This window comes from Zingiber officinale, chromosome 9A (assembly GCF_018446385.1).
Source record: "Zingiber officinale cultivar Zhangliang chromosome 9A, Zo_v1.1, whole genome shotgun sequence".
NCBI classification, from domain to species: domain Eukaryota; kingdom Viridiplantae; phylum Streptophyta; class Magnoliopsida; order Zingiberales; family Zingiberaceae; genus Zingiber; species Zingiber officinale.
Window position 1 is genome coordinate 3,894,601 of NC_056002.1, and position 18,218 is coordinate 3,912,818.

The following is an 18,218-nucleotide window of genomic DNA, read 5'->3' on the forward strand; positions in this document are numbered from 1 at the left end:
TGGTTTGGTTTAGATTAAAAAATTGGTAGGTTGATCAAACATCTTGTTTGAGCAACTCTCTTCTGATTAGGCAACATGTTTTAGTTGAAGTTAATTTTACAACTTAATAATACACAATTCCCAACGATACAAGGGGAAAAGGAAACAAGTTAGATCCTAAAACCACTAACGTTTGGAATAATTTAACTTGATACAAGATGAGACAAACCGGTGACACAACCTGGAAGATCATGCAGATGATCCTCTGAATCGAGTGTCGTATACCACCATTTGAATCATACAAGAACGTCCCCGTTCTATCAAAAAAATTTGGAGGGGAAAGAAGAGTCTCTGCATGAAAAAAGTTGGCAATATTTGAGAAAATTGCCACCAGTGAGCTTCTGCATGAAAATTGCCAAGGTGACCCTCCAGATGTATTTGAGCAATCTGTAATTTATGGCAAAAGAATGCCAGATAAAACTTAGTTTCCTTGGAGGATACACGGATAACTTGGTGAGCTTTGATGTAGATTACATATAAACCAGGAATGAATTTGGCGACGGATTGCATATCTAAGCTGCAATAACAAATACTTCATAAAAAAGTATGCAGTAGTCCCCCTGCAGTGCAAAAAGGGGGGATAAACAATCACACCTAGTTATGTAAGCAGCAAGTGCTCTGAGCAGAGGGTAAAAATAGGCTTTATCCAAATGAAGTAGCAAATAAGAACCCAACCTGACCTTTACTTCTAAAAACAATTAAATGAGCAAACAAATAATGAGAACATTTTAGGACTGGTTAGCCCATTTTTTGTTTGACGCTACATGAAGCATGCCTATCGATAAAGAACCATTCACTTGAGGCAAGTTAAATGACAATTATATCAGGCCTATTTTGTTTTTGAAAATAGAGTGCACCAAATGCTACAAAAGGTAAACAATAAAAAAAATAGATGTAGCTGAAAATAGCTTTCCCTGGCCAAATATAAACAACACACTGAGAACTACAGGCTGTTTTCATGTTTCTTTATTTTATTTCCCTGTTACCATCTTTTAATTTGAAACCTGAACAATTTCATGTATGCATATTCCCTTCTCTTCAACAAACAATTAACAACAAAACAGATTCTTTCTATAAATTTCATGAATGAACATCCCCTTCGCTTCAATAAACAATTAACAATAAAACAAATTAGTAAAAAGATGAGAATCAGAATAATCTGCATACAACACATGAGCATTAGTTCAAAAGAAAAGAAAATTTGAAGCAAGTCATTATGGCTTAAGCATAATGTCATATCATTGGGCTTTAACAATTAAGCTACTTCTACTAGACAATGTTTGGGAATGGATAATTTGATCAAACTAAATTTATCAGCAAAAAGAATCAGCATTAAGAAGACAAGGAACCTGACAATCAGAACTGCGAATTGCTCAGAAATGTAACCATGCATCTAGCACTCTGAAACATTTTGTCTATCCTCTGCCAGACTGTGCTTTGAACTTCAAGAAGCCTTTTTGCTTTTTCTTGAAGCAGTGAATGATGCCGCAGTGTTTCACCATGAATCTGGTTGGCAGAATCAAATATCATTTCTATAAATGCATAATATATAAATTTGCCAGAAGTTAAGATTAAATCATCAACCCACATTGGCTGTTAAAATGATAATTAAGAAGATTTTGTTTATTAAAAAAACAGAATTATCATTGTTCCAGCATGTGGAGAACGCATGCCTATTCTCCCTTAAATATAAATGAAAAAATCACGTAGGACTTGAAAGGATAGTGAATAGTTATCTTATTACACCAGCAAAATGTTTGTAAAATCTACATTAATGCGCATACATACACAAGTGGAAATAGTGTGGCTGATGATTTGAATTATGAAGTTTTAGCATCAAAAATCGCGTCTGACACTTCTGATTCTTTAAGACAAAAGGTTTCAGTAAAATACCATTTTCACAATTAGTCCTAAAATGTAAAAAGTCATGGCTCAGATAAATGTGTACCTTCAAAAACAATTTTATAACAGCTTGAATCAACTCAAAGTTATTCCTGGAAGAAAGCTCATGAATTAAATAGTCAAGTAGTATTCCAATAGACTGAAGTTCTGGTTGTCGCTGATCTAGTTTTTCCAAATTATCCTCATCTACAATCTGCAAAATACGGAGTTCCAAATCCAAATCTGATGGAGATAAACCTTTAATGTAATCTGTGAACGCTGAAACTGTAACAGGAGAGAATTGAAAAGCTTAAGGATACATTCAAATATCGAGATATATAGATCACAATGAAAAAAAAAAATCAATGATTAATACTAGTGTCAAGAAACAATGTGTTGGTAAGAGATGGGAGCTGGAGTTCTAAAAAGCTTGGAGAAAATTTGATACTTATACACATTCATTTTTTCCAACCAACTTTTGATTTATTACCTGTCATTTTCATATGAGCATATTCTGAAAATAAAAATGACTATCTAATTCAAAAAAATCTCAAATGATGAATCAAAAAGAACAAAATGTATATAAGTGTATTACATAGACACAAAGTAGCACTCTAGATGAAAATGATGTTATCAGAGCTCATTAAAGCACAAGCATCCATGTCAATAGATATGATATAGCCACTAGAGTGAAATTTTAGTAAACACGAGGAAGGAATAGCCTCTGCCAAATGAAAATAGATAAGGTATATATAGTATCAGAAGTAAATGGTAAGTCCATAACTATAGTCTAAAGATCCGAGTTATGTGAGCAGCAAGAATAGGTTTCAAGAAATGAAATGGCCTTGAGATAGCCATTTACTTGAACCAATGCACAAGTATGGTAAATCTTGCCACAGTAAACTACACAAACAAAAACAAACAAAACATTAAACTTGATAGTTTTGGAATCAGGTGCCATTTTGGAGAAAAGTGATTTTAATTAAAAACATCATTAGTGCATATAAGTGGAAGAGCTTACAATTTTTTGTCTCCGCACAAGAATTCAGTAAAAGGATAAAGTGTGAAGATAGGGGCATCCCCTTCAAGTTTTTCATGTTTTCTTTATCTTTTCCTGCGGTACCTTCACTGTTGGGCTCAAATAATATCTGTCCAGAGAGAGTAGGAACTGAGGGTAAAAAGAAAGGGGCTTTTTCTGGTTTTTTTGGTGGCTCGATTGGCTTGTTGCGAACCTGAAGTTAAGAGAGACATTCATTATTCTGACAACAAACATTAAACCAGCCACAGGTTACGACAATGAGACATTGGATAGATAAACAAGGCAATCCAATTCAAAGAAAATCAATATAAAGAGCATACTGACCTTAATAATATCCAGATTAGTCAGACTTTGCCATTGACTTCTAGGGAGCAATGAAAGAGTAATGAGATTAGGCATCTGTTTATCCAGTTGAGGAATAGTATAGGCATTATGAATTGCATCAACATTTTCAGCACTAAGAGTTTCTTCTTTGTTGGCACCTCCATTTGAGGCAACAGTTGGCATTTCAACACTCCTTACTTGACTTCCAAGTGCATAAGAATCCATCTTTGACACTCCAGAGAACATAGCTTGATTAACCCTGATAGATCAAAGGCATGTTAAGACTATAAGAAAAAAAAAGTTTCAACAGAAACAGTTCCACTAATATTTATCTTTTTTTTTCTGGGAAACTTGTAGGAAAACAAGAATAACCAGGAGTTATTCTTGAAAACCAAAGAATAACGCAGACTAACACGAAGAGTCTCTTTGGAGATGTCTGATTTATAAATAAAAAACTAAAAAGAAAGAGAACATGCTGCATGATACACATGTAAGAGTCAGCATTAAAACTCAACATTAAAGGAACAAAAAGAATGCAGGTGTGGCATCTCTCCATTCAAAATGGATATGGTAAAGCAGCAGCAAAATTTTCGGAATTGTAAAACTAAACAAGTTTAAGTGCAGTTCAAGGTGACAACAAATCTGAATTTTGCTGAACATAACTAGCTCAAATTAAACATACAAGAAATTAAAGTACAAAGGAGCAACTTTTTCATTCTTATTCGAAGTTTGAAGTGGTAGGCCTAATTTTTTTACATATTCATGTGAGTAAACATAGACCAACTGATAACTTACCAAAGGTATATTCCATTCTGATCAACATGAGAAGTAACCAAAACATCCATTAAAGGAGACAGAGACAATGCTGTTATTGGAATACCAACAGATATTGCATCTATTTGTTTTGCTAATATGACATCCCAAACTCGTAGAGTTCCATCCATGCTCGAAGATAACAGCCATTTTCCATCGTCACTAAAGCACAAATCAGTTATGCGATCATTATGACCTTCAAACTTCCGAACCATCCTCAATGCCACTACATCATATAGCCGGATAACCATATCCTCCGCTACAGTTGCCAAAAGACCTAAAAGTGAAATCAAGAATTACATCAGCTCATACCCTGCAGCACTAACAGAATATAACAGAGTATTACCATTTGTTCGGTGGTACACCAACTTAATTACATGTTTTCCAACATTCCAACTGGATTGTAGCTCACGCCCTTTGAAATCCCATACCTATGGAATATAGAAGATCTTTAAAAAGTCAAGCATACAATTTAAAATTCAAAGTATACACTATAAAAAGAAGCTAAGGCACAGAGCTTTTTGACATTGTTCACCTGAAGCAGGTTTGGGATTCAACATTCCAAGAATTTCAGGCATTAGATTAGTGTATCCTTATGTTATGAACAAATTAAGGAATGCACGCCAGAAAGCACTACCATATTGCATGAAATCTGTTATAATGTGTTAGTCATGTCTTATGAATCTTTTTAAGATGCACCAACGAATGCCTAGGGTACTTTTAATCTGGACCAATTGGTATGCAATTATACAATATGAACTGGATAGAGAAAAAAAAAAGTGGTGTATTCTTCCATTACCAAATATATCATTCTCCTTCTTTAAAGCAGGTTTAAAAAAAGAAAGAAAAAGAAAACTTCAAGAGGGATGCTAATGTGTTGAGGCCAAAAATAATACAGCATCTTGGTCTCACAGCTCTGTAAATGCAAATGCAGCTAGAAACATCTAAGACAAGGATTAACTCAAATAGGAAACTAGTGGTATACACCTGAAAAATGCACCAAGGAAGTTTTACTGTGTGGTCATATGTAGATGTGCGGAAAACTTAATACTTGCCCAAACACTTCTTGCACAAATATTGAGTAAAAGACCACATGCCACTAAAATCTCTCTTTTTATTGGATTTTTTAGAACTGTGAAACATGCAGATCCCTAGCAGATATCCAACAGAAGCATTATTTATACCAATTCAGGTCAAATATGACTGGTTACCAAAAAAAAAAAGATTATGTAGTAAAAAATAGTACTTGTCCAGTATTGTTTTGAATATTATGGTTTGTTCTCATAGGAAGTCTCAATCACATTGCATCATAATGCCAAATAACATCAACCAAATCACATTAATATTAGGTCCATCAAAGAAGAGATGGTTGATGGAATCTGTTGTATGATAATTTCAAGTTTGAAAAAGGTAATTTCATTGGTGGATGGTGCAAAACAGTTCAAAATATAATATCTAGTGTTTATTGTACCCAAAAAAGATATTCTCAACTCTCATATACTAGACTTTTGACCGAAATACAAACACACTAAACTCTTGGATCAAAATACATGCACACTAGACTCTTTCAACATATACCTTGATGTCACCATTATATCCTGCACTGATCATTGAGCTGTTAGTAGCATCACAAGCAATTCCAACCACTTCTCCATCATGTGCATACTGTCTTGATTCTGAAATATCAACATAAGTGCCTCGGCTGATGCCTGATTGGAGGTTAAACCGTTCAATCCAGCCACCATTAGTGCCCAAGATCGCAAAATTACCACATGCACTTATTGCACAAGCCTGCTAGGTAAGAAAGATATAATTAGATGACTTATCAGAAACACCACAAATTTCTATAGAGAGATATTACTGGAACCAGTTAGGAGGAAAATGTATCATCAATATTTAAAATTACAAAGTGAATAAAGCAAAGTAATTGACGTGCTTCAAAGAATATGCCTTAATCGGAGTTTGGATATCTGCTGACAGTGATAGAATATGTTCGCCGATGACAAAGTTCTGAAGCCGCCAAACATAAGCCTGTGGTGTATCCATATGACAAGTAACAACATTGCACCAATCACGTTCACGAATCTCAGCTGAAATATGCAGAAATGAATGTAATTAAAATATAATAAAAATAAAATGCATACATAAGAGGCTTGCAAGCTGTAAATGCACTTGGTCACCATTATTATTAGATATTTAGATGTGAAATGTAGTGACTATTTGTGGACAAATCAATAGCAGAAAAGAAAGCTATTAGTTAGCCAACTCATCATAAACGAAGGATTCACTATATTTTGTTGTAGAGTTCTTTATAATTTCTCTCCTTTCTCTACTGTTCACTTGACCTGATGGCCGAATAAATTCCTGTCTAAAAGTTCACATTTTTCTTACTCATGTTGAAAATCATCATGTGAGCATAAATAAGCTTCCAAGAATATTTAACGTGGCAGCTATGAGATATGCTCATTAAGTCAACTTGTTATAATAATATTCTTCAAGTATCATTCAAGTTATATCTGAAATCACAATCACAAAATCTGATGACAGTATTCAAAAATGCTTATAATGGAATAAATTTTCTAACCTAAATATATGGTTTGAAACAATTAAATATGTTGATCAACAGAATAAGTTTCTAAGAGTTGATTGCGCAGATAAAGTAAAAAAATCCGAATATTTTGTGTTCCCAATCTTGCCAGTGGATAGTTTTCTAGGTCAGAAATATTATTGCTTAACTTGGTTGATCCTGTCCGAACCAGAAGTCAACAGACGCTGGGCACGTGGCGCTCCAAGGCTCGCTGATGTAGATCTCCAACTAGTGTCGAGATGCTCCGGCTATCCTGCACAGAAGTCGAGCCGGGAAGGGGATTCCCAGCGACGACCCTCCGACGCTCAAGTCAGGTAAATCACGATGAACAAGGTGGCTCCCGAAGTCTCAGAGTACGTACCCGAATCCTCTGTCGATGAAACCTGAGGTTCTTTATATAGAGCTGTGAAAGGTTTGGGCACGCGTACCAAGGTGCATAAGTGTCCTCTGTCCTATCCTAGGTATGCGGCTGTCAGAAAGCTTACCTGTCCTTTCCTAGGTACGCGGCTGTCAGAAAGTTTACCTGACCCATATCGCTACAGTCAAAGCATGCCCTCGATGGGACAGCAGAATCCCCTGTCACAAGATTTGGAGCATGGCACACACGTGAAACCTACAGGTTGTCAAAGAAAGAAATCCTCTGGCCCTTTCCTTTGCTCCAAACTTGTAGTCCGAGCGGACAGATACCTAAACATCCGACCGGACATCCGCAGTGGTTTACTTGTGCTTTGTGGAGACTAACAAACAGGGGTGCTTTATGACTGCGGTCGGTCAAAAGGTCAGCTCGGTCCATGACCTTTTTAACTGAGCGTCGGAACCCCGAGTCGGCAGTCCAATCGGACCGGCCGTCTACGGCCGTCCGTCCGGTCGGACCACACTCTCCTCTGGGTGGGCGGCTGTTCCGGTGACTTCCCCTTGGCGTTGACTTTGCAAGAAAAAAAGGGGGGGCCCACTCTTACTACCGGATCACTTGCCTTCCCTTCAAGTCTAGTCGAAGGAGGCGCATAGTCCGACTGACTGGACTGTGAGTCTAGCTGAACGGCTCATTTATGATGGTATTCTCCGCCCGGTCAGCCGTAGAGATGCCCTTGAATGAGTCAGTGATGGCCTTCACCGGATCTCCTCGCGTTCTGCGCCAATCTTCGCCATCAAGGTTGATCATACCTTCATTAAATGCTCCGAACGATTGACTGCCACGTGGAGCGATGCTCTCGGAATATGGAGGCGGCAGCGTGATATTTTGATGTGACCGAAGCAATTCGAAATATACGGCTAGATGTATGCTTTGATTCCCATGACCTGGATCCGACGGTGGAGGCCGCCCGGCCCTCACCCTATAAATTCTTCATTTCCTCCTCACCTTTACACGCCTCCGTCACCTCTACTGTTGCTCTCTGCGCTCTGGAGCTCCGGCGATCTCGCTTCTGCCCTTTGACGCTATCCGGCGCCTTTCTTCGATCCCTCTTCCCCCAGTAAGGTTTTAGATCTTTCCTTTTTCCTTTCCGATATCTAATTCGCACCTCTGCTCTAGTTTTTGAAACTCCATTTCCTCGTCTTTGAAACTTCCTTTTTGATTTCTTCTGTCCCGATCATGGCCAGTTCTTCTCATCCCGAAGAACAATCCCTAGGCCCATGGTATACTACCATGCGATCTCGCTTCGAACAACGGGATTTTGATATTTTGGTCGACAATTTCGAAATCCCCGTGGTCCTGCCGCTCGGCCTCATGGACCACCGCGCGGCGGTTTCTGTGTCTTTCGCGACCAATTCATCGCCGGTCTGCGGTTCCCCGTACATCCTTTTATAGTAGACGTCTGTAACTATTTTAGCGTGCCGCTCGGCAGTTTAGTACCAAATACCTTTCGTCTGCTCTGCGGCGTTGTCGTTTTGTTTAAGATTCACATCATCCCCTCCGACCGAGGTCTTCTTTATTTCTATTATCCTAAGCAAGCCGCACCTTTATGTTCCAAGCTCGGCCCGGTTTCGTCTTCTTCAATAAACTACCCACTTCCAATAAACATCGAAGGACTATTATTTCTATATCCGCATGCCCGACCACCAAACTTTCCGACCCAGTGGCAAGTCACCACCTCCTCCCGAATCAAGAAATTCAAGACCGACCGATTATCTTCACGCAAATGTACTAGCTTTACGGCTCGACATCAACAAGCTTCTTCAAGAGGGAGTGATGTACATTTTTGGGCTGAGTCCTATACGGACCCCACTTCCGACCGGTAAGAACTTTGCTTTGGCACTTGCTTTAATTGCTAACGATTTCTTTTCTCTTCCCGCACCGACATCGCGTTCTAAAGAGAAAGGCAGCGGCGCTGGAGGCCGTGGCAGCCAAGGAAATGAAGGCGCTGGGTATTCAGCCGGTCGGTTCTCACGAAGGAGAAAGCGGCACCCAGGCTGAATCGGCCGCTCAGGCCTCTCAACAGCAGTGGACAGCGGAGCTACCCTCCAGGGAACCAACGGCCCCCGAGGAAGGGTCCGTTCGGGAGGAGGATCAGCCACCGCAAAAGAGACGCCGAGTGGAGACACCGCTACGCCGGCTACCTCCGCGGTCCAACCCTCCGACCGGGCCGCCTGACCGCGAAAGGGAAGGCGCCTGTGCTCGAGACCATTTCGTCCGACCGGACGCCTCCCATGGCCGAGCTGCCCTCAAGTGTCGAGGTTGCATCTCCCGTGACCTTCATATCGCCACCATCGAAGCCCGTAGCAGTCCAACGGCCCGCGATCTTACCGGCTTCTGGCACAGTGGCCTCCTCACACGGCTCCGAGAGGCCGTCACTCTATCACGACGGTCCTCCACTTGCCAACGGAGGACTACAGCGAGCCGAGCGCTCAGTCCCGGACCCCCGAGCATCGATCCTCTCGTTAGCCAACAGCCACATGCAAGCGGCTACGGGTAAGTTCTTCGTTGTTTTTGTTTTTGTTTTGCCTAAAATATTTCCGCTCGGCTTCTAACAACTGCGCCTTCTCGTTTCAGAGGTGGGTGGAAGAGATAGCAGTTTCCAGCCGTCTGGCTATGGCGGACGAGGAGATAAGGCAACTGCGGGCGGCAGGTGGTCCGAGCGGCTCCCAAGGACCTTCCTACTCCGAGCTGCAAAAAGAGCTGGAGAAAGCTCAAACTCTGCTGGCTGCTGAGCAGAAGAAAACAGCTGACCAGGCCCACGCCCTAGCAAAGATAACTCTTGCCACCACTCGGAAGAACACAGCCATCTCCGATCTGGAGAAGAAAAACGTGGAGGCCCGGGGCCTGGAGTCGAAGATAAAAGAGCTGACGGAGCAGCTCGATCGGGAGAAGGCAGGCCGCTCGGCTGATGCGGAGAAGATCGAACGTCTGAATGAGGCCCTCACAAGCTCCCAGGCAACCTTCAAAGAATACCAGGATGCCGAGCCGAGCCGAGTCGCCGCTCTCCGACAAAGCCACATCCGATCGCCCGAGTTCTCGGAGAAAATTTGCGAGCGGATGTACTCGGCTTTCGACTTGGCCATTACGGCTACTATGACCTATCTGAAGTCGAAGGGCCTTCTTCCGGAGTCTACCAATATTCCGGCCGGCGATCAGGTGGAGCTTCTGAGCAATATTCCGAGGGACCTCTACGACTACATCGAGTAATTCTTGTAATTTAGCCGCTTGGCTGATCTTGAACCTTTTTGTATTTAGGCCACTCGGCCTAAGGTTTTAATTTTAATGAAATGCTTTCCTTTCGTGTATTTTATCTTCTTGCACTGTCCCCTTGCTAACACTTGTGCTGTCCGCTCGTCTCCTGTCACATCACACCTTTGGAGACGGTTGCACATAATTCCGTTCGGCCATTTTCTCCAGCTCTTCCGTTCGGCCGCACATAATTCTGTGTTGCTACCAAGAATCGCTAGTTATGAGACGATCCGAACCTCTCGATGTTCAACCTCGGAGCTCGACGGTTGGCCTGCTTGGATTATTTATAGACGCCGACTCGTCTCTTGATCTTTAACGACGGTGTTCGTCGGCGCGGATATTTATAGCCGGTCGGCGCGGCTCTCGATCTTTAACGACGGTGCTCGTCGGTCTTCCGCTCGGAGGGTTTATAGACGCCGGCTCGTCTCTTGATCTTTAACGACGGTGCTCGTCGGTCTTCCGCTCGGAGGGTTTATAGACGCCGGCTCGTCTCTTGATCTTTAACGACGGTGCTCGTCGGTCTTCCGCTCGGAGGGTTTATAGACGCCGGCTCGTCTCTTGATCTTTAACGACGGTGCTCGTCGGTCTTCCGCTCGGAGGGTTTATAGACGCCGGCTCGTCTCTTGATCTTTAACGACGGTGCTCGTCGGTCTTCCGCTCGGAGGGTTTATAGACGCCGGCTCGTCTCTTGATCTTTAACGACGGTGCTCGTCGGCGCGGATATTTATAGCCGGCGCGGCTCTCGATCTTTAACGACGGTGCGCGTCGGCGCGGATATTTATCGCCGGTCGGCGCGGCGCTCGATCTTTAACGACGGTGCTCGTCGGTCTTCCGCTCGGAGGGTTTATAGACGCCGGCTCGTCTCTTGATCTTTAACGACGGTGCTCGTCGGCGCGGATATTTATAGCCGGTCGGCGCGGCTCTGCGGTTTAACGTCTGGGCTAGACGGCCGTCAAGGCTAATTTTGACACTTCCGTTCGGAGTTGCTCTTCGCCTTTCCCCCAGCTTGGATAATGCCCTCCTGGCCGCATGGCTCAGGATCTACTTCATCGAGTATTTTGGCTCGGATAATATACCTCCGTCCGAAGGGCACGGGGCCTTCGATCTTCGAGCGTTTGGCTCGACCCATTTACCTCCGGCCGAACGGCGCGGGGCCTTCGTTCCTCGACGCTTGGCTCAACCCATTTACTTCCTACCGAACGGCACGGGTTATTTGCTTACAAGTCTTAACCACATAAACCTCCCTACCGATCGGCTCGGGGCCTTCGCACTACGATGATAATGCCTTATATTCACTCCTTTGACTTTTCATCTCTGCATTTCAAGTATTTAGTCGAAAATGAAATACGGGTGATTTACATGATACACCTTTCACCCCGCCTGGTAAGGCTGGAGGTGGTTCGCGATCTAGCTGCCGTCCGTCCTCATCCTCCAGATAATACGCTGAGCGAGCTTTCGATGATTTCAAAGGGCACCACGGCGCTCAAGCTTGCCGACGCCGACCGACTTTCTTCCGCATAAGATCGCCGACTGAACGATCCGGGAATTACGCTACGTCAGTTTTGCTTCATCCACGACGACGCCATCACCGAATCCGACGCCTTCGCCTCTCTTCTACCAAGTCCACCCATGTTTCTTCGTTCGGTGTTGTTATCATCATAGTTCTGGATCCGGTCAACGCCGACTTCGACCGGTATGACGACCTCACCGCCATATACCAAATGGAACGGTGTGACTCCGTCCCTTCTTTTGGCGTCGTTCGGATAGCCCACAAGACGCCGAGACTTCATCCGCCAACCCTCCCAAACGGTCGAGCCGAGCGCGCAGAATACGAAGGTTGCTTGACCGTTGCTCGAGGATAGGCCACGGACGTGAAATGTTGCTCGATGGCTTTGGCACCAATCCTCCAACATCTTCCCGTGAATCGCCGGTTGCTTGGACACCGAGGGACGCCGAACCGACAAAACGATGTCGCCGATGAATTTTTAACCATTTGCTCGATGATCTTTGCTAATGCCTCGGCCTCCACCCACTGGAGAAATAGTCACCGCCACTAGTAAAATTTCCTCCGCCGCCATCGGAAATGGACCCATAATATCCATTCCCACCGATCGAACGGGAGACGGTTGATGCCTTCATCTCCTCCGCCGGTGGGAGAAGTTGTGATACTTCGCACGAAGGCGTAGATACTTGTCCGAGCAGATCCGCTGCAAAGTCGAAAGTATCCGCCAAGAGGATCTTCGCTAACGAGCGTCCGCCGGACGACCTCCACGATCCTTGATGTACTTCCCGGAGGATGTAAGTCGAGTCCTCCGAGCTTACATTTTAGCAGAGGACGCGAGAAAGCTTTCTTGTAAAGCTCTCCGATGAGTGTAAACCGACCGGCTCTTCTTCCGAGGAGCCGGGCTGCATATTCATCGGATGGTGTGGTGCCTGAACGGAGGAATTCTATAATAGGTGTCCTCCACCACTGAAACGCGAGGCTCAGATCCGTCGACACGCGCCACCATCGCTTTTTCAATCGGGTCACGAACGGCGATCGGCTATTGAGCTCGCGAAGTTCGCCAACTCATCGGCCGCCGGTTCTCCGCTCGGGAATCTTCTCAATAAGCACTTCTGAAAGTAGCTTTGAGTTTTCAAAGGCCTCAACAGAGAGTTTAAGCCGAACACGCTGATTTCAAAGGTGCTTGAAAGTCGCCGAGCGGCCAACCGTGAATTCCGAGAGAGTCACCCGACCGGCCCCCACATGCCGCGCCCTGTAATCCGGCTATAAGGGCCTCATACTCTGCCTCATTGTTGGTGGCCTTGTAGTCCAGCCGGACGGATAGGTGCATCTTTTCTTCTTGCGGTGAGATAAGCAATATCCCAATCCCGCTTCCGAGTCGAGTGGAAGACCCATCCACATATATCCTCCACAGAGCTTCCGGCTCTGGCCTCTGCACTTCGGTCACAAAATCAGCCAAGGATTGGGCTTTAATCGCCGAGCGGGGCTGGTACTGGATGTCAAACTCGCTTAATTCTGTCGTCCACTTGATAAGCCGTCCGGACGATTCTGGATTCAACAGGACTCTTCCGAGTGGACTGTTCGTCCGGACAATGATTGTGTGAGCCAAGAAATACGGTCGAAGGCGCCGAGCGGCTAGAACCAAAGCAAAGGCCAACTTCTCGAGCCCGGTGTAGCGAGATTCAGCATCTTTCAAAATATGGCTCAGAAAATACACCGGTTGCTCTTCACCGTTCGCCCTCACAAGTGCTGAGCCTACAGCATGCTCAGTTGACGATAGATACATATAAAGTGACTCACCCCCGATCGGCTTGACAAGTATAGGCAGAGAATTCAGATATGTTTTCAACTCTTCAAATGCTCGGTCACACTCTTCATTCCACTGGAACTTAGTAGCCTTACGCAGGATCTTGAAGAATGGCAGGCTCCGGTCGGCAGTTTTGGAATGGACAAAGCAGTTATCCGACCGGTCAACCGCAGCACTTCCCTTGTGTTTCTGGGAGGAAGCATGTCTTGCAGAGCTTTCACCTTGCCGGGGTTGGCTTCGATTCCCCGCTCGGTCACTACGTATCCCAAGAAACGCCCTCCCTTTGCTCCGAACAGGCACTTCTGTGGATTTAGCTTGACTCCATATTTGCGCAGTGTTCGGAAGGTTTCTTCCATATCCTTGAAAAGATCGGCCGCCCGGATTTGATAAGAATGTCGCCAACATAAACTTCCAGATTCGCCTATCTCTCCCCGAACACTTTGCTCATCAAGCGCTGATAGGTGGCTCCCGAACGGCATCACGTTGCAGCAATAGTGCCGTCGGCAATCACGGCTAACCTTTTCCCGATCTTCGCGGAGCGGTACCGTGATAGCCCCGGTAGGCGTCGAGCATGCAATTAATTCACACCGTAGAGTCCACCAATGATCTATCCGGCGAGGATAAAAATCTTTGGGACATGCTTTGTTTAAGTCCCGAAAGTCAATGCAAACTCTCCTTGCCCGGCTTGGAGACCAATACCACGTTAGCTAGCCACGGAACTGACCACAGATGCGGCCGGCCTCCAAGTTTCTACTCCGCCGGATTATGGCATTCGCCGCGCTAAAATCTCTTTTTTCCGCCATCGCCGAGCCGTCGGTCGGACACGCAACCTACATGCCGCGCTAGGCTCGCGAAATTCCGGCAACTCGTGTGTCGACCAAACAAAGACATCATGATTTTCTGGAGGCAGCTTCTTCTTCTGCTTTTCCTCTAGATCCGAGGCGATGAAAGTGGTGGCCTCCGATCGGGTCGGATGGATCTGAACTTCCTCCTTTTCATCATAAATTAAAGCAGGAGGTTTCTCGGTTATGGCGTGTACCTCGATTCGGGGCGCCGAAGCTTCGCTCGGATCATCTCTATATAGCATCGCCGAGCTGCTAGTTGATCTCCACGCACTTCTCCTACTTTGTCTTCCACGGGAACTTTATCTTCCGTGGAAGGTCAAACAACCGCCGGAATTCGCCGGCCGGCCGTCCAGAACGACATCAGAGGATGATGGAGAGTCGACCACCACGAAGTTTATTGTCCCGGTCCTCCCGAGCGGCTCTTCCCAGTGAGGTGGCCACCGGATCCGTCCGACCTACAACTTTGTAAACCCGTAAAGCGGGTAGTCATGGGCAGCACTCGGCTCGATCAATTCTGCACTGATCGAACGCCTTCTTGAATATGATGTTGACCGAGCTCCTGTGTCAACGAATATGCGATGAATAGTGTAATTGCTATTACCGCTTTAATGAGCAACGCGTCGTCGTGGCACTTCTACTCCTTCCAAGTCTCCAGGCCCGAAAGTGATTTCCGGTCCACTTGCCCGCTCTTGGCTACAACCGACCGCGTGGATCTGCAGCTGCCGGACGGCCGCCTTTCGGGCTCGGTTGGAGTCTCCTCCGGTCGGTCCGCCAGCGATAACGCTGATCTCGCCCCGGGAAGTATTGCTCCTATTTTCCTCCTCCCGAGCGGACGGCCGGGACCGTTCTCTGGACGTCCGGCGACTCTCCTGTCTTGGGGATCGGTGCCGATCGGACGTCTGGTGATGTCGCCTCTCGGTGTGGGTCCGGATTAGTCGTTTAGCTAATTTGTATTGAGATATCTTTGGTGCTTATCCAGTCCCTGTGGATACCATATCTTTCTTTATTACTGACGACATATCCGTACACTTGCGGATCGTTAACATCGGACTAGAGGTGGTGGTGGTCTCCCATCAGCCTGACCGGTCAGAGCTGGGGCCCTCACTTCCTTCTTCCTAGTGGCTTAAGCTTCCTCCACATTAATGTATTTAGCCACATTCCACAACAAGTAGTTGAAGCCCCTCGCAGGCTTTCGGATGAGGACTTGGAAGAAATCTCCCTCCAACAAGCCTTGAGATGAAGTGCTTATTCATATCTCTCAGGAGGCAGCTGGGACATCCAGCACCACTTGGTTGAAATGCTTAATCTACATTCTCAAGGACTTCTTTGTTCCTTGTTTGAGCATGAACAGACTATGATTGGCTTTCTGATATCTTCTTCTACTAGCGAAATGGTGCAGGAAAGTGTTTCTGGAATCCTTGAAATAAGTGATGGATCCGATTGACAGTTGAACCACCGTTGAGCCGATCCCGAGAGAGTGGTAAGAAAGACGCGGCACTTTACTCCATCGGTGTATTGATGGAGCGTGGCAGATATCAAACTTACCCAGATGATCATCCCGGTCCGTTGTTCCATTGTATTCGCCGATCGTCGAGGCACGTAGTGTCAGGCGAGGGTCTCGTAAAATATCTTCCGAGAATCGGCGATTGGTCCGCCGGAGATGAGTGCCGGGGCTTTCCTTCGTCATCCCGCCTGCATTTCATCCAAGAGGAGCCTCTATCTCTTCGAGCCGGTGCGGCTTGAAACAAGGCTCGGGAATGCGACGGTGGCTTGAGGTGCTTCCGCCCGGCCACGAGACGCAGATGTTGCTTGTTGCGCCGGCCGTTTGGCTTTGCTCCATGAGTTCGGCCCTTATCTCGACCAGTGCGTCGAGTTCCTCCTCTTACTCTCGTCCAGCCTCGTCCATTGTCTCCGATCGGATGCGCAGAGCGTTCCCACGGCGCCAATTGATCTGTCCGAACCAAGTCGGCGACGCCGGGCACGTGACGCCCAAGGCTCATGTAGATCTCCAACTAGTGTCGAGATGCTCCCGCTATCCCGCATGTGTCGAGCCGGAAGGGATTCCGACGACCCTCCGACGCTCAAGTCGTAAATCACGATGAACAAGGTGGCTCCAAGTCTCGTAGTACGTCAATCCTCCGTCGATGAAACCCGAGGTTCTTTATATAGAGAAAGGTTTGGGCACGCGGGTGCATAAGTGTCCTCCGTCCTATCCTAGGTACGCGCCGAAAGCTTACTGTCCTTTCCTAGGTACGCGTCGTAAAGTTTACCGACCCATATCGCTACCAAAGCATGCCTCGATGGGACAGAATCCTCACAAGATTTGGAGCATGGCACACACGTGAAACCTACAGGTTGTCAAAGAAAGAAATCCTCTGGCCCTTTCCTTTGCTCCAAACTTGTAGTCCGAGCGGACAGATACCTAAACATCCGACCGGACATCCGCAGTGGTTTACTTGTGCTTTGTGGAGACTAACAAACAGGGGTGCTTTATGACTGCGGTCGGTCAAAAGGTCAGCTCGGTCCATGACCTTTTTAACTGAGCGTCGGAACCCCGATTTGACAGGGTGCCTCCCAACTATAAGTGCGAGCCGGCCGGACCCCTCCGGGTACTCGATTCCATCGACCGACCGGCAGTCCAATCGGACCGGCCGTCTACGGCCGTCCGTCCGGTCGGACCACACTCTCCTCTGGGTGGGCGGCTGTTCCGGTGACTTCCCCTTGGCGTTGACTTTGCAAGAAAAAAAAGGGGGGGGGGCCACTCTTACTACCGGATCATTGGTCAATATTAATGATGCTACCTAAATGGAAGCATAAGAATCAACGAGGGCCAAGATATATGAAAAAGACAGCTGATATAGTTTCATTATGAATCCACTAACCAGACTTTTAGTACCTATCTATGTTTTCACCAACAGGAGAAAAAAAATTAATTAAGGACTAAGGTCTTGTGGCTGATCAAAAATCAGAAAAAAAGTAGTAGTGCAAGACATTTATAGAACATGGCTCGAATACATGAGAATCCTTGTTTTTTTTTTTCATGAATAAGATCTACATCAAGAATAGGGTCTCTATCAAGCAGGACTAAGAGCAAACTTTGTCAATCTATATAATGTCTTTAGTAGAAATAACAATAAAAGGAAAATTTTCTTTTAAAAAAAGGGTCAAATATTTCCAAAAGAAATCTATGGGCAACGGCTGTGTGTAATTAAAATATCCAGTATTCTAAGTAAAAAACGATTCGATGTCAGATCAAGATGAATTGTTTCCCATAAGAGACTCAAGGAAACACACTTTAGTCAGACATCCACATGGATATTATGAGGACAATATAGTCCGAACTCATGGAACTCATATGTTGAGAAATGATTCATACCAAAGTCGAATGTGATAACAGGCTTCAATTTGATTTCTTCCTCCTGATAAATAGAAAGATGTAAGGGTAAAGGGATTGGTAGGTACACGTTCATGCTCATTACAAGTTTAAAAATGCAAAACTTCGATATACAATATGTTTGACATTAGATGCAAGATTATTAACAGTACCCCTGTCCTTAACTTCTTAGCTCTTTTAGTTACATGACGTTGAGAAAGCTCCCTACTTTGTTGCTCCTGTTAAACAAATAAGGCATATTTATTAAATAGAATATAGTAAACTATAAAACCTTGTCGTCAAATTCCTCAAGTAGCAGGACTAACAGAACATATGCTCTTC

General features: G+C 45.2%; 1 protein-coding gene across 7 annotated transcripts in view; it reads right to left on the minus strand.

The window, feature by feature from the left end:
* Positions 1-60: 60 nt before the first annotated feature.
* LOC122019883 (WD repeat-containing protein 36-like) overlaps positions 61-18,218 on the minus strand; it is a 32,410-nt gene continuing 14,252 nt past the window's right edge. Inside the window, exons 9-19 of one of the 7 annotated variants that reach the window (XM_042577476.1) lie at positions 18,050-18,115; positions 17,880-17,922; positions 6,047-6,186; positions 5,675-5,887; positions 4,443-4,527; positions 4,079-4,373; positions 3,284-3,542; positions 2,942-3,152; positions 1,988-2,205; positions 1,394-1,545; positions 61-426 (exon numbers count right to left, since the gene is read on the minus strand). In XM_042577476.1, the coding sequence (XP_042433410.1) occupies positions 1,396-1,545; positions 1,988-2,205; positions 2,942-3,152; positions 3,284-3,542; positions 4,079-4,373; positions 4,443-4,527; positions 5,675-5,887; positions 6,047-6,186; positions 17,880-17,922; positions 18,050-18,115 (1,680 nt within the window). In that variant the 3' untranslated portion in view covers positions 61-426; positions 1,394-1,395. Of the gene's footprint in view, positions 600-1,388; positions 1,546-1,987; positions 2,206-2,941; positions 3,153-3,283; positions 3,543-4,078; positions 4,374-4,442; positions 4,528-5,674; positions 5,888-6,046; positions 6,187-17,879; positions 17,923-18,049; positions 18,116-18,218 lie in introns of those variants that run through there. The other 6 variants (XM_042577474.1, XM_042577473.1, XM_042577472.1 and 3 more) reach the window with 6 other exon arrangements.